At 38.9% G+C, this 15,832-nt stretch overlaps 1 protein-coding gene across 2 annotated transcripts in view; it reads right to left on the bottom strand.

The window, feature by feature from the left end:
• The window catches only part of ube2f (ubiquitin-conjugating enzyme E2F (putative)), a 45,691-nt gene that overhangs the window by 25,528 nt on the left and 4,331 nt on the right, over nt 1-15,832 (bottom strand). For both annotated transcript variants that reach the window (XR_012179661.1, XM_073474234.1), the window contains exons 3-5: nt 13,600-13,629; nt 9,545-9,610; nt 667-734 (exon numbers count right to left, since the gene is read on the bottom strand). Coding sequence is in view for 1 of the 2 variants with exons in the window: in XM_073474234.1 (XP_073330335.1) it covers nt 667-734; nt 9,545-9,610; nt 13,600-13,629 (164 nt within the window). In the remaining variant the exon portion in view is untranslated. The remainder of the gene's footprint in view (nt 1-666; nt 735-9,544; nt 9,611-13,599; nt 13,630-15,832) is intronic.

The raw sequence follows: 15,832 nt of genomic DNA on the forward strand, positions 1-15,832 counted from the left end.
TGAACGCCACTAAGCACAACTCTATGAATCAATTAACATTTAATGACTGTTTACTCTTTGGCATTCTGTGGCAAACGTCATAAAACTGCCACAGATGGCTGTGTGTGGGTGTGCGTCGTAAAAGACTTGGACAAAAGAAGAAGATACAAGACATCTATGTGTGTGCAGAGAAACAAAGAAATAGACAGATTCACACATACACAAACACCCTGGCGTGGTGAGATAAAGCCAGTGTAGAAGGAATGAATGGAAGAACTGACAAACAGGATGAGGATGGGGTGAGCAAGGTGACTTCAGCTCATGAGGGTCAGGTGATAAAAATAATGCAGTTTTCTGCAGACCTTTCACTCAGGAGGAGAAAGAAAACTGTAGCCAGAAGCACAGTACCTTGATGTTCATAATGAATTTTAATTGGAAGAAATTTGATACTGGTGCCACCGTGCACACGTTTTTAGTTGGTGACAACAGTTGATCATTTAAAGGAACCAGTATCAGACAGGAACAGAATCTGACAGCAAATTTGGAAGGGTCATTATTCTAACAGGCCAAAACAGAAAGCTACAGACTAATACTGACAACACAAATATGCGGGCAGGCACACACACATAAGCAGACACACAAATGGAGTTTTTAGACCAAACAATATGAGATAAATGAACCACTCACCACCATGTTATAGGCTTCTGGGACATCTATTTCAAATTGAAACCTTCCACTTTGGTAGTAACCTTCATCTGGAAGCAAAAGAAAGAAAGACAGAAGGTTTTCAATAATGAATACACAACAAGCCTGAGGAAAGAAAGAGGGGCTTTAATCATCATTATACAACAGGGTTTACAAATGCATAATCAAGATTGTCTTGATGAGATAGATTTTGACTAATATGACCCATAGTGAAAGATTACTTTAGTTCACTTTAATTTCATGTTCCCACACATCCAAAAATACTGCACCTTAGAGTGCACACGTTTCTTGCAGTGAGGACAGGTAAAAAAGTGCATCCACAAAGCATTATATTTTTTTTCTGTATAAATGCTGAGGTAATTTAGCATTTTAAAATAGAAGGGGCTGTGTTGCCAAAAGTACCAGTGAGGAGATGAAATACAAACCATGTCCAGTTTTAATACAAAAAAATCCGTCTCTACAATAAGTTTGCCACAGTAGTCGGTATTATTGGTGTTACACAGTGTTCAGACACACACAGATTAAAAATGGCACAGCGTCTTTTTTCCTTTTTTGTGCACTTGCTTCAAGCGCTTCGAGTTAAAATCGCTCAACTTTCGAGAAACGCACTGCTGACCCGATGTCAAAAACCAAACGGATATTAAACCACATATGGGCAGTGTCAATCACCCAGCAGCGGTTGTCAAGATATTGTTATCATAAGGACAAATTTCACCAATACTTAGTCAGTGTTATACAAGCACAGGATTGCATAATGAAATTAAAGTTTGTAAATGCCTTCATGCTACATAAATTACAGAACATACAGTTATCAATATACAAATATACATAAACAGGTGGTGCATCTTTTGAATCTGTGTCAGGGTGTATGTATGAAAGTCAGCTGATCTTAATCAAAACTACCAGCTTTCTTCTCCAACCATGATGACAGTATTTCTGCCATAGGCAGTACTTGTTTCAGCAACAAAGTCGAAAAAATGATGGTTAAAAAAACTAAAACGTAGCATAATTTGGAGGTGCTACTGCTGCATCTTCATGCGTTGCCATAGCAAAGTCAGACGTTGGTCTGAGCTCAACGTAACAAAAGCCAGTAGAGATCAACCAGCTCAACCAAGATCAATTATTCAGCCACATGGGGGTAAATAAGAGGACCAACTGGAAGGACTGAATCTTAATCAAGGAGTTTACCTCAGGGGAGTGAAGGCCTAACATGTAACATTTGAGTTGGAACACATCCTGAAGGTCAAACATAGCACTGGGTTAAAGCTCTCTTTCCATCTCGTAATGGTTTACAGTACACACACACACACACATCTTGTTCAACACGTGCACTGAGAGCATACATATGTAGAGAGGGTTAGCATATAAAATGAGCCAGTTTCAGTTGTTTGGCCAGTTCATATATGTATATCTCAGTAAGCTGGCCAATCATGCTCACACACACACACAGTCCCTCCTTCTTTCTTTCTGCCCATCTCTTTCCATACGTAGCCTTTATAGCCAATTAAAAGCTTGTCAAGATATCAGTCCAGGATCTATCTCGGAGGGGTTCTTTAATTGGTTGGATAACATTTACATTTCCACTGTGATCTCATGGCACTTTCAGGGATCAGAGATTTGGAAAGAAAGAAGTATCAGCCTGTCGAGCTCATGCCTTGTTAGAGCTCACTCAGGTGGACTGATACTCTACTGATAACTTCTGATTGAACTCAAGAAAGTGAGACAGAGATCGAGATGAAAATGAAACACTTGGTAATAAGCCATTTAACGATCCGACTGTGCAAGCGTGTGACCATGTGTATGTGCTCGAATGACTGAGCGGCAGATATCCAGATTTGCACATTTTGCCTAAAAATGACCTCCCTCGGCAGTCGTATATGGAATACAAAGTAAAATACACTTTGTTTTGAATCATTTCCATCGAGGCAAAAATGTTATTTACATCTCATAATCGACAGTATTTTCATACTGCTCTGACACAGCATCAATAACACTTGAAATTTAAGTTTTCTGCTCCACACACAGTCAACACTGATGCAAAGACAAGCAGCTCTCTTGCCCTCACTCTCTCCCCCCTCTCTGTGTACTCAAAACGCTGAGCAATTTGAGATAAGGCCTCTGTAAAAGCTGCTATCTAAGCCTCACCAGGTTCTATTCACTGCAACAAAGACGGAGTTACGATTTAATTAGACCGCACAAACAATCTCCCCTGTATTATAAATGAGATGAGACCAAGGGAGAGAAACGCTGTGTGAAGTAGAGCGATTCAGCTCGAACGAGTGTCAAGTAGAAAAGAGCTGGAATGACGGAGACAAAAACCAAGCGATGGATAGAACCAGAAGGAACAAGAGAGAATAACAGATGGAGGAAAAGCAACTAACTTATAGACGGAGAGAGGGAGACCATCTACAACCAACAACTGCAGTCAGAGGTCATAAATAATTCAAGAGTGTCTTCGGCACACTGGAACAATCAGTCTTTACTGTCACAAGACACTGGGCTCACACACATTGTAACACACACACACACACACACACACACACACACACACACACACACACACACACACACACACACACACACACACACACCTAGAAAAAACTGTTCAGCAAATTCATACAAAAATGAAAGAAACAAGATTCTTATTTACTTCTGGTCGTGTGTTGTTGCAACATTTCAGCTTTGTTAATGAGGGAATACTGAAATACAAGCACAGCACACCTGTTACAACTCCACTTCATTTCCTGTTGCTGATGTGTCTCCCATGGTTACCGCTATATAGTGGCTTAGATAGATTCCTTGACAGCTCGCATGTTCGCCAGCTGGATTCTATTTCGAGTTTAAATTGACGCTATACGTATCTACATGTCAGAGTGGTGTGACTGCTCTTCTTTAAATTGAAGTTGAATTGAAAGCTGAATGAGACCGACCTTTTCAAGCTGTCTGAAAACACCCTCACTTAACACATAATTGGAGGCTTTGTCGTGATTGTCACTTCTGACAACCTTACTGCAGCAAAGGGACAGTCATGTGAGGAAAGAAATTAATCATCACACTCAGGTTAATTAGCGTTATTGTGATTTCCCCTGCAGCAAGAAACAGTGAAGCAGCAGAGCGACAGGTACAGGGCATGATTGGTGTTGATAGATAATTATTGTTTCTGACAGAGCTCTGAGAGACAACATCTATAATTGTGAACACAATGGAAAGAGACAGTGAAAAAACACCAAACTACAGGGACGTTTCTGTTTTTCATGGTACTGAGAACATGCACTCATTAAAAATAAGACAGTGGTCCTAAGAGGAGCCTGATTACCTTTTCCTTTAATTATTTATTTTTTGGCTTTCTAGCATCCCTTATTTTTACTCGGATCTAAGACGTTTTCTGTGCACAAAAAAAGAGCAGTTTCCTTTAAATTGCTGTTAAAGTGTTTCATTTCACTATCATTAGCGGTCTCCAATGTCTTTTCTATGAATTTGGCACCCACTTAGCAAAAATATATCCAAAAAGATGTCAAGTCTCTTTTCAAACAACGCAGTGTTTACGCTCGTTCTAAAAAAAAAGTCACATGACTAGAATTGTCATTAAGCGCAAGACTACTGGAGTTCATCATCATCATGATGAGAGTAAACAACAAAACTCACAAAATGTCTCTGACAATAGTAAAGATATGCCAATACAGCATACTGCTATACAAATTATACTGAACAGGAACAGGGCTACTTTAGAATACAAAACTGTTTACCCAGGCATAAAGCTACACATGCAAACACCCTACTATGGAGAGATGAACTTCTGATGACCATGTAGCCTCTTTTTGGCTGGTTGTTTACCCCAAAGCACCTCTCACTGTTGTTGTTAGCTCAATCCATTGTCCACCCTGTTTATCTGTGTAATACAATCAGGACAAGCACCAAAAAGCTCTAACTTAAAAGGTATTTAAACCATCCAGAGCACTATGTAGTCCGAGCATCTATTTGGCCAAACAAAATTCAAATGCAATTGACTCAGTGCCAGGAAAGAACATTTATTAAGTGTCCATAAATTTTAGAGAAGGATCTGAGAAACAAAAAGCACAAAAATCTCCAGTTTGTGGGCTCACAAGACCAAATTAGGCCAAACTAAAACAGGAGTAGTCATATCCAAACCCAGACTAGACTCACATTGGCAATCTGTGGGATAGTTTTTAAGAAAAGATTTAATTTCGCAACTTCTAAGCAAATGTGAAAAATGCAAAAAGTAATTGAAGATGTTACAGATATATTCAAAACACCTATGAGATATATGATTGTTGCAGAATGTCCTTTTACAAAATACTGATAGAGAATTTAAATGTGTCTTGTCACATATTATCTTGTCATTAAGGGATCACTGAGTGAAAAAACTAAACTATCCTTTTTGCAGCTTTCTGCAACAATGTGCACAACAACACATCAATTATTTTTATGCAAATCAAGCAGAAAAAGTACACATCTGAAACACAGGGACAATGCACTTTGTACATCAATTTTCTTTCATTATTGTACTTCTAATAAACCAAACAATGACATGTGAGAATGTGTTCACCCCTGAGTGTTGCTGCTGTCCCCATTCCCCAGACACAGGGGTCTGGGGCTACGGGGTCACAGCACAGAGCTGCTGCTGCATGGGAAAAGGAAACTAAACAGAGTAGCTAAGAGACAAACTACGTGATCCGAGTTTGAAAAGATCACTGATATCAGAGAAAATACATTTTGATAAAATATTTAAATGTTATTTAGATGTGGTAAAGCACATGCTCTCAACGACTCACCTCACTTCAATTAAAAATGGAAAAACAATCTGTCACAAACCATGTTTGTCGATGTGTGTTCGGTGCATATTCATGTTTTCTTTGGTGGTTGAATAATCTGAGTTAGATCGTCTCTCAGAAAAATGAAAGACATTGAAAAAGCAGCTCGATACTAAATACATGAAAAAATAACGTCGGGCGCCTTCTTCACCTGGATGAATATTGCACCACATGCCTCCAATGAGGCAGGAGAAAAAGCTCACTGTTAATATAATGACTGTAAGAACCACAAGTGGCTTATGGCGCATGACTAGAACAGTTTTAGACTTTTGTAATATTATTGTTGCTCTGTAAAAGCTTAACATCTGTGTGTGTACATGTTTGTACTGTGTGTAAATGTTTTAATGAGTACAGGACAAAGTGAAACCGCTGAACACAAATTAATGACATCACAACACTTCTCAAACAGCTGAATTCTGGGGCTTATGTATTTTATTCTATGTATGTGAGGCTGTGTGCTTTGCGGCCATTATAAACACGTAAATTACAACATTACCTGAAGAAATGCTCATAAAGTAGACCGTTCTACTGCCTGCCATTCCCATGAGAACCATAAAAGAAAACAAAAACAGAAGATAAGACACAGAGCAAAGAAGCCCTTGCCTTGAGCTACAAATTGTCCTGATGAGAGTCGAAATGATTTTACCTCGCACTCGTTTGGATATAAGAGATATTGGACAACCTGCATCCTGAGGCCAGTTCCCTTTGCATTTTTTGTTTTCCTGTCTGACCACGATTACATTCCCCGCAGTGCAAATGATAGCTTCTGTGAGTATAATGCCAAACTAATGCGCTGCAATTCTCAGCAGAAATTTGACAGCACAGTATGAGGACAATAGAAAAATGAGACACCTAACACCTTCCATCTATCACTAAGACGCACAACAACACCTTAATGAGACCCTGAATGTGCAAGAAGATGAAAGAGACACAGTCTACAGAACAATAAGATACAGATTTATGCTTTGTAGAGATCACACATAGGCTACGGTGACTGCATTTCTGTTTGCATGCTTACTGTATCTGTATGCCCATTAGTGCTTTGGATCCAACACTGTATTTTGATAATTTACTGCATGTAGATTGACGCCTGAGCAGCAGCGGAGTGGACAAAGAGAGAGGAAGGAAGAGGCCGAGAACAAAGAAACAAGGGGAGAGACAGAAACCCAATAAAGAAAAGAGCAAGTGAAAGGAAGTGAAAATGGAGAGTGTGTGTGTTTGTGTGTGTGTGTGTTTGTGTGTGTGTGTGTGTGTGTGTGTATACGTAAAAAAAAACAGAGGTTTGAATAATTGAGCAAGTCTTTCTCTGAGAACTCAATCTCTTTACCAACTCCTCCTAAAGAACATGACACCAAAGCTCGTCTCTAATTGCTGATCTTTGCTTTTCTCTGCAGATTTTGCTTAGAAAGGCCTTTGTGAAAACTAAGCTGGAGCTGAAGCGCCGACTCGGGAGGCGGGGAGACGGATGAATCACAGACACACACATACACAAGAGGCCTGAAACAGCTTGAAAACTTAAAATAAATTCACCACTTTATATATAAAGATACAGAACATTTTAGCTGACAAAAGCTGATGCAGTGACTTCCATCAACTCTCATGAAACTGATGTACTGAGAAAAGACATAAATAAAGACTTTATTTATATCACTGATACGATATTTGAGGGTTGTTTCAATTACACTTGACCCCTTCACTGCAGTTTTACAAGACAACAGTTTAGTCAAACGTATTAGGAGCAGAAAACCAACACCAAGACTAAAGTTTGGCCCAATACATTGTAAGAATCAATCACAGTTTATAGGTTAAACTTTGATTAAACATATGTTATTATCAGAATTGTTATTTTCAGTTTCAACTCCAAATAAATTGGTTTAGATAATCTGTTGATTTTTCACATTAGGGGTGGGGCAAATTATCAATACAACAATATATTCTATTACTTCCTCATGTTTACTTCCTACTTCCCCATATTAATAACAACGTGTTCTCTGAAGTCAGCAATTGCCTTAGTGAGCATCAGGTTATCCTAACTGGTGGAAACTCATAGAAACCTGCAATAAAAGCTGCATTAAACTAGATTAAACAATCAGTAGTTGGTGTTTAAATAGTGTTTGGTAATTGAGGATAGTGAAACATGGACAGGATATTTTTAGTCTCTGTCTTTGTCCTTCTCTTTCAATTACTAACGCACACACCCAAACACAAAGCTATGTTTTTCACTTCCTCTCAGTCTTTGGCTGGTGCTCTCCTTTTACGCATCTTGAAGAGAAAGATGAAGATAGATTTCCACATTTTATAAACAAGAGAACTGAGAAGGTGACATTGGGCTTGAGGACAGAGAGAAAGTGTTTTTGACAAATGGAGAGCGGGGGGGGGGGCCTCCAGAGACTCGGGTAATCCCACACCAGTGTGTTTGGTTCGGTTTGACAGGTAGCCCACTTAGATTGGAACAGTGCTGAGAAAGCAGATTGGACTTGGGGAATAATGACTGTGCTGCAGTAATGTTAAAATACAGAGAAGACTGGAATACCATCTAAAGAGAATATTTGAGGACAGGCACAGGCTTACAAATGAATTTCGAACATTTGCATTTACTCCCGTTCCATCACACACAACGTTGTCCTCCTCCTCTCCAATCTGCACACGAATAACATGCACATTGTCTGGCACAAAATGAGAAGCATTGGACTTGGCTGAATGTCGTTACTGGAGGCTAAAGCTCTTTAAACAGAATCATTTTGCTATGCACTCTGTATTCAGGGAACTGTGATCATCACATCAGCCTGACAATTTATATTCCAATTTCTCCAGTTCTCGTGCTGCCCTACACTTCTGTATGTCCGTCACAGTTAATTTTGTGGTTGGGTCGTTTAAAAACATAATCCTGCAATGCTTTTGCTCCTGCATTGCTCCGTGCAGAATGGCCCAGTTAAAAACAAATTGCAGTGATTCGACTGACAAAATGCGGGACACCTCATGCTCCTCTGGACTTATGACTTGAATCATCCAATTTTCCTCTGATGTCCAATTTTAATATCTCTGTAAAATTCACATGCAGCAGCAAATTTAGTTTCAGTGTCCTGGTTCAGGGACCCAGCTAGTCTTCCCCACAGACATAAAAGATTTTGGGTGTCTCATCTAGAGCTGCAAGGATTAGTCAATTAATCAATTAGTCAATGCAAATTAAATTAATTGCCAACTATTCTCTAAGTTTTGGGTTTTGGTCTGTCATTTGGACAAGAGAAGCAATTTGAGGACGTCACTTTGAGCTCTGGGAACTTGTAATGAGCATTTTTCTGAATAAACACATAACAATTAACTGACTAATTGTTAAAATAATCAGCAGACTAATCAATAATGAAAATAATCATTAGATGCAGCTCTAGTCTCATCACAGCAGTTCTGAGGGAGAAGTATTTATCCATTTGTTGCCTGAATTTTTTTAGGCTTTGCCTAAAGGTTCACTCTGTAGTTTAGAGGAAATAATTTTAATCAGAAGAGAAAGATTTATTTTATGTCTCAACAAACCAAATAAACAAACTCTCTTTGTTTTCATGACTGAATAAACAAACTGACCTTAAAGGACAACACTGCTTCATACTGTTTTACTTTGTTTATATGTGGCGGACCCTGCCACCTCTCTAGCTTCAAACAGTGTTTTGGGGACCTTATTTTCCTAAACAGCTTGTTTATTCAGTTATGGAAAAAATAAATATTTCTGAGTTTGTATTACTACCTCATTAATATTTTCAATATTAAAATTCTGATTTTGAATTCCTTCCCCAAAACTACATTTAATAAAGGGGTTAATAAAATCACAGTCTTAAGTGAATCTCTTCTACAGCAATCTGAACGAGTCTGACTTTGAATGAGTGAGTGAAGAAAATAATAAGCAACAAAAACACTGCTTTGATAAGTATACACAACATTAGCATTGCAAAGAAAGACAAAATTAAATTTGTGTTTTTCTGAATTACATTAACAAAGCAGTTGGTAAATGATTTATGTAATTGTTTGTCTCTTACCAGGAGAGACTGCCAGCTGAAAATGATGCAACTTGTCCTCATCTGGAAAATTGGCTTTGCATGTACCTGAACAAGAAAAAAGGAGGGAGAGAGGAGATATTAGTGCATAATGTCAACATTTAAAGCCAGAAGCAGCTTTATGAAGGTCTACTATCATTTATTATTAATTGCCTTAGTGCTAAATAATGGCACTGAAATCAATTGTATCTCTATTAAATCCTTCCTTATTTTCACACTGACTGCAGGATTTATGCCTCGGGACACCCTGCGGCTCCACATTCCCCTCTGGTGCTCAAGGACATGTACTGCGCTTCAGACCTGGGAGAGCGTTTTCTACCCACGTTCATGTGAAAGATGTTTTTAATGAACCTCAACCTTTTGTGTCCTGTGTAAAATTACTCTGGATACACAGGGCTGCTGCTGATAAATATTGTAAGACTTGAACGTGTTTGTGGTGATAATGACTATAATACTATGTAACACTGAATTAATTGCAACAGCTCAACCGATTTTTAATCAAGTAGAGCAGATAATCTACTCTTGGATGCAGGTTAAGTATGATGCTCTACAAAATAATTGATGATCTGTCTTTCTTTTTGAAAGTTAATTTGTCTTTTATAAATGTTTTCCCACCAAGCTCATAGATCATTAATGCTAACTTGTCCTGCTTTACTGAATAAACATGAAGTGAAACGTTTGAGTCATTAAATGAGCAAATGTTGAGATATGATAAGACACTTCTTACGTTACTCTCCATGTAGCGTAGGAAAAAACACTGTGGACTTGGTCAAAAAAATGCCCTTTACAAATTGGCCAACCACCTTGGATGCGTCTCCCAGTAGCTGCTGAATCCTTATAAGGTTGCCAACTTTGTTTGCATGTATGATTTCTCTTCAGTTTCTCTCTGATTTCTTACTCATTGTCTCTTCTCGTTTCAACCTGATAAATACTTCCTGTTCATGAAGGAGGTGTGCATTTGTGAGACTGTCATTTGTACAATCAGTGTCTGTAAACTGCCATAATTCCAAGGAGAAATGGATAGGGAATTGTTTTGCATGAAGTTGGATACTGTAAAACATAAAACTGACTAAACTGAGGCAGCTGTCAGAGTGAGAGGATTTTCTAACTACTGAACCGCAAAATTGGAAAAATTTATCAAATAAAATAAACATATTTTGTTTAGTTCTTTAACAGAGGCTATTTAAACTCCAATTTCATTCAGATTACAGGATTATCATCATGAGTCTAAGTGTTTTTCCTGCTGTGGAAGAAGACGGACGGTTCAATTAGCTCAAAGTGGAAACAGAAAACTTTCTCCCTCCTGAACTTTTCCAATTGGTATTATTGTTGGTGCAGCAGTCGCAAAAACAAGGGTATCGATTGGGTTTTCTCAGATTAGCAACAACCAGCAATACAGAGAAAAAAAAATACTTTATTCTTTCATTTAGTCTGTAATGGAGAGGTGAAAACAGAAATGTTTGCTGAATGGATTTCATTTATTTTCCCAGGAGATTTTGTGCCCGGTGGTAGACAAAAATGTTTCATGAAAGCGAGGTTCATAGAGAACGAATCTTAGCGTCAATGGAGTTATTATTCCACAGCCATTACGATGTGCAAACATATACTTCATAATGATACGCTAGAGCAAAAAATGTGTCTATTGCCGGTTGGTTCTTCCACGAGGCGCATCACCTGCTGCTCACTTCTCCCTGTGTTCCTGTCTGCCATCAGTGAAATTAAATCAGTGTCATACAGCAGGTCCAGACTCACGGCACAAAGCCAGGTTTCCATAAACCCAAGTGTTGAAGCCTCATGGAAATCAAAAGAATACTTCACGTAGGACAATATTTCATCATAGTTATGGTAATAAAAGTGCAGATCGGATGAGCATAAGAGTCATGTGACCCTGATGGTTTCTTTAACAGCGCAGTATCCTAATTTAACCCCTGTTATTCACCTACTGCTTCACCCAGTTGTATGTCAAAGTCCCCTCAGGATGTACGTCAACAACCCCAGAACAACTGTGATGTTTGTCTGCAGTCTGCTGGTCAGAGGTTAGTCTTATACATGACCAAGTGCAGGTCAACTTCCAGTACGCAGCAAACATACAAGCTGTCGATTAGATATATGCATCGTGCATCCCAGAGTCACTAAATACCAATATCTTCTTGGGGCTTTTAGTTGTTTTTTCCATTAATGTCATGTCTAATTAACTAGAAGATGTATGACTCAAAACTATATCCCAGCAAACCAGTCAGTTACTTGTGAAACCATGAACATAAGCAAACTGTTAACTTCTCTTGTTTTCTTGGTCGTAAGCTGCGAGGGAAAACTCATCAGACCACAAACAAAAACAGGCATGTCGAGTTCAGCCAAAGCAATTAATCCAGCCCTCGTGCATAACAAAACCCAGATAACTGACTTATGAAGATCTGATTTACTGCAGTGCAAATTCTCACATAAAAGCAAGAACTTAAAAAGCAGTTGAGGGAACAGTCTGTACGAACAAATAAATACCAATGTCAGATGTATAACGAGCTTGAAACCCGTCCAAGGCTCACAGCGCAGGCTGTTGTACTTAAGATGTCAGAAATATCAAAAACCACTCTTTCATGACGAAGTTTTAATGTTCAAGACAATTTCAAAACATTCTACCACAAAAAATTATGAGGCCTATTTAACCAAAAATACTAGAATGGCACCCAGTACAGCGCATACCTCCGCCAAGGTCCAAACAGTCCCCTTTTATACTCACTCATAGATACCAGCCACCTAGATGTAAAGATCCATCATTATTCCCTGAGAAATTAATGAAAAAGTGGTGAAACAAAAAACACCTTTTCTTGCAACATTAAAGAAAGTGAAAGAAATGTGTCTCTTTATCTGGATCTGCACCAAAAGTTAATGGGGTCTTTTCTGGGCCGAGACTCATCCTCCATCCAAGTTTTGTGGAAATCAATGAAGCAGTTTTTGTAAAATCCTGCTGACAAACCAACCAAGAAACAAAACGGACAAACATAATGTTATTACTGTCAATCTAACCTATTCACTAAATCTACAGTAAAAAAGCATTCTGGGTGATAGAGTATTGTCACAAATAACTCACAACCTACACAATCATGATACGGAGCACATCTATGGTCAGACTTTTGTTTTCATGTGTAAGATGAGATAAAGAAAGCAAGCACACCACTTGCGTTATCTCTGCGAATCAAACACCCCATAATTCCAGTGAAAATGCGTAAATTCACGCACAAGCTTTTCCTTTGAAAGACCTGTCAATGCAGAGGTGAAAAATGTGTGCAGGAATTGACTCTTTTTCACTAAAATCAGGTTTTTGTTTTCCTGCCTCCACTCAAACATTTGTAGAACTAATATCACATCACTTCTGAAACACTAAATATATTGATGGATATTCAGCAAGGCCCCCTAAAATATATAACATGCATTAGTCTCGCACAGCTGAACATGGATGCTGCGACGATGCCCCTGTAGTGTCGGGAAAATCTTGTTTCGGTGGAACATCTGTAGGTGAGGAGGCGAGCCCTGGCATTTAAATAGCTAAATCCCCACATAAAGTAACAACTGCTAGCTTGTTTACATTCGTACCAATACCCGGTTGGTGTTTGGGTAATTTGCCGTTTTCAGTGAGTGGGTTGCTAGCTCGGAGGTTGTTGTTGCTTCCTTTAGAAACTGGGATTTTGAAAACTTTAACATGCAGATAACAGTAGGGAGAAGAATGCCAACTGAAAAAGTTGGCCACAGACAATCTTACACTAACAATCCACATCCGCTCAGACTGACATTGTTAAGCAATACTCCTCCAGCAAAAGGAGGAAAAAGACGAAGAAGCTTGTTTTTTCTTTAGTTGAAAAAAAGCACTATCGGCACACAAAAATGACAAGAATTTAAAGGTATTTAACGCTTTCAGATATTTGACTGAACAAAAAAGAATGTGACCACGGGGAGAAATGCAAAGTGTAACGAACTTGGAGAGAACGAGTCTGACTCATCTGATTTAATGAGATCAGCTTGTGAGTGTAAAGTATACTTACAAGGGAGATTGGCTTCAAGTTCTGCAACTTCTGTTGAGAGAAAAAGGAAAGAATAATGAACAAGGGAGCAGAAAAGCAAGTAAAGACAGAAAGAAACACACACACATGAGAGATCCTTACACCCAGAGAGAGCTGACTGTCACACTCACACTTTTTAAATGAGGTACTGAAATGCTACCTGCTCAGTCGGGGGAAGCTGCCCTGCATAAAATCATGTCAAGTACGCAAGTGTTAAAGTAAATTGTCTTCTTCATTCAAGCAGAGAAAAAACAGAAAGACTCGATCAGCTCGAGAGGACGGAAAGAAGACAACCGACCAGCTGAATTGTGTCTGATTTTAGCACTAACAATCTACAAAAAAGGAGGAGAAATTGCTCGGTCTCTCTAAACAAGCATCGTTATTTCCATTGTCATTAAGGGAAACATACTCTTTGAGATGTGCAGAGTGTAATAGCGAGGTACTTCAGTGACTTAACTTCACTCCCCCCTCCACCTACAGCTGGCCTTCATCAGAACAAGGAGTCTTCTTCGTAGTTCACTTGTGCCAAATGTCAGGCTCTTATCCATGTTTTTAAAAGTTCTGCACAAGGATCATCCACAATTTATTTAAATGGTTCTCAGCTGTGTAACAACAAGGTCCAAACAAGTTAGTGTCAGAGTCCTCCTATCGGGCTGAGGTTGTTTGGTGGACACATTTTGGGAGCAGGTTCCTCTCTGCCTCAGCAAGATGGAGTACGATTTAGTCAAACATCAGTGTGTTAGAACAAGCCTGTCATCCTCGGTCTGAGTGTTGTGAGGTGGTCCCAAGACAGCTCATTTATCAGTTTCCAGCCTCAGAACTTGACTTGACCTTGCATCATTATCATGACTGTAAGCATCGAACCATACTACTTCAATACCTCAAGGAAAAGTCACTGAGATGATGTACTGGAGGGCATTATATGACAGATTATCTGTCTTGAATCCACTCCGAATATCAACAGTGCAGTACTCTGATAAACTTGATGCATATCCTGCTTTGATTGGGTGGTTTACACCTCGCCTCATGCCGAAATTAGGAGTATAGATTTATTTTTGTTTTAGATGGTAAGCACTGTTTTAGAACTTTATTCCAAGTAATTGTGAAATACTGTTTTTTGTAGCACTAATAGTATACTTCCTGTAGGCGAAAACATCCCTCTAGACATCCACAATATAACCAAACAAATCCAGCAAATCCAGTCAGTATGACTCACAATGGGTAAAGTAAAATGTTTAGGTAAATGTATGAAATACAGCAAAGAAAGGTGAGCTCACTGATTGACTTCATGACACTCCAAAGACGAGACTTTATGTGAATGATATGTGCATAACATATATATTACCCTTCCTCCTCTGTGCTGTACAAAGTTCAGTTACCAGTGATTGATGCTAAATATGATCAGAGGGGAAGGAAACCGATGAATATCCTAAAAAGAAGCCTGTAGGTTTACTTCAGACACACTTACACGGAGCCAAGGATGTTGTTAAAAAGCCTTTATTTGTGAGGGCATCTCAGAGTTATAAATCACACTGGGTGTGGGTCGGCGCTTTTTCTCCTTTGCAATTTTTAACTCTGAGATGCCCTAACAAATAAAGGCTTTATAACAACATCCTTGGCTCGGAGCAGGTGTGCCTGAATTCAGCCTACGTGCTTCTTTTTTCTAAGTTGATCAGTTTAACTTCAGGACCACCTCGCATTCACCTGGAGTTTACTAAATCACAACTGAGAGTGCCTGGTATCCCTGGTCTCCTCCTAAGTTGTTTTCTGACATTTGTGTTGCCCCCATTTTAAAAAGGAGAGAAATGTAAACAACATTACAAATGTTAACTTTTTTCCTACGTGCTTGTTTGTTTCTTTCCTTTAAGCACTTTTGTTGTGAGATATAATGGTCAAAACAGGTGTGAAGAAAAAATGACACGAACTGAGAAGGACAAGGACAACTCTTTGAAATTTAAAGGAGGAGCAGAGGCAGGTATCTGGAAGCTTCTTCTCAAGGGTAGCAATAAATAAAAACCAAGGAGGAAGAAGGTAGAAACAGAGAGGGAAATAGAAGGAGACGCCCACACACCTACGGAGGAAGAGGGGCATGAACTTTTTCATATCTCTGGAATCAGGAAAATAAACACAGTCAACTGTCACAACTGTCTGAACCTACATTGTCAGTCCTAAAATATTTATCTTCCGAGTTTGTTCTGCCTCTATATAAACACAA

Source organism: Pagrus major, chromosome 9 (assembly GCF_040436345.1).
Source record: "Pagrus major chromosome 9, Pma_NU_1.0".
Classification (NCBI taxonomy): domain Eukaryota; kingdom Metazoa; phylum Chordata; class Actinopteri; order Spariformes; family Sparidae; genus Pagrus; species Pagrus major.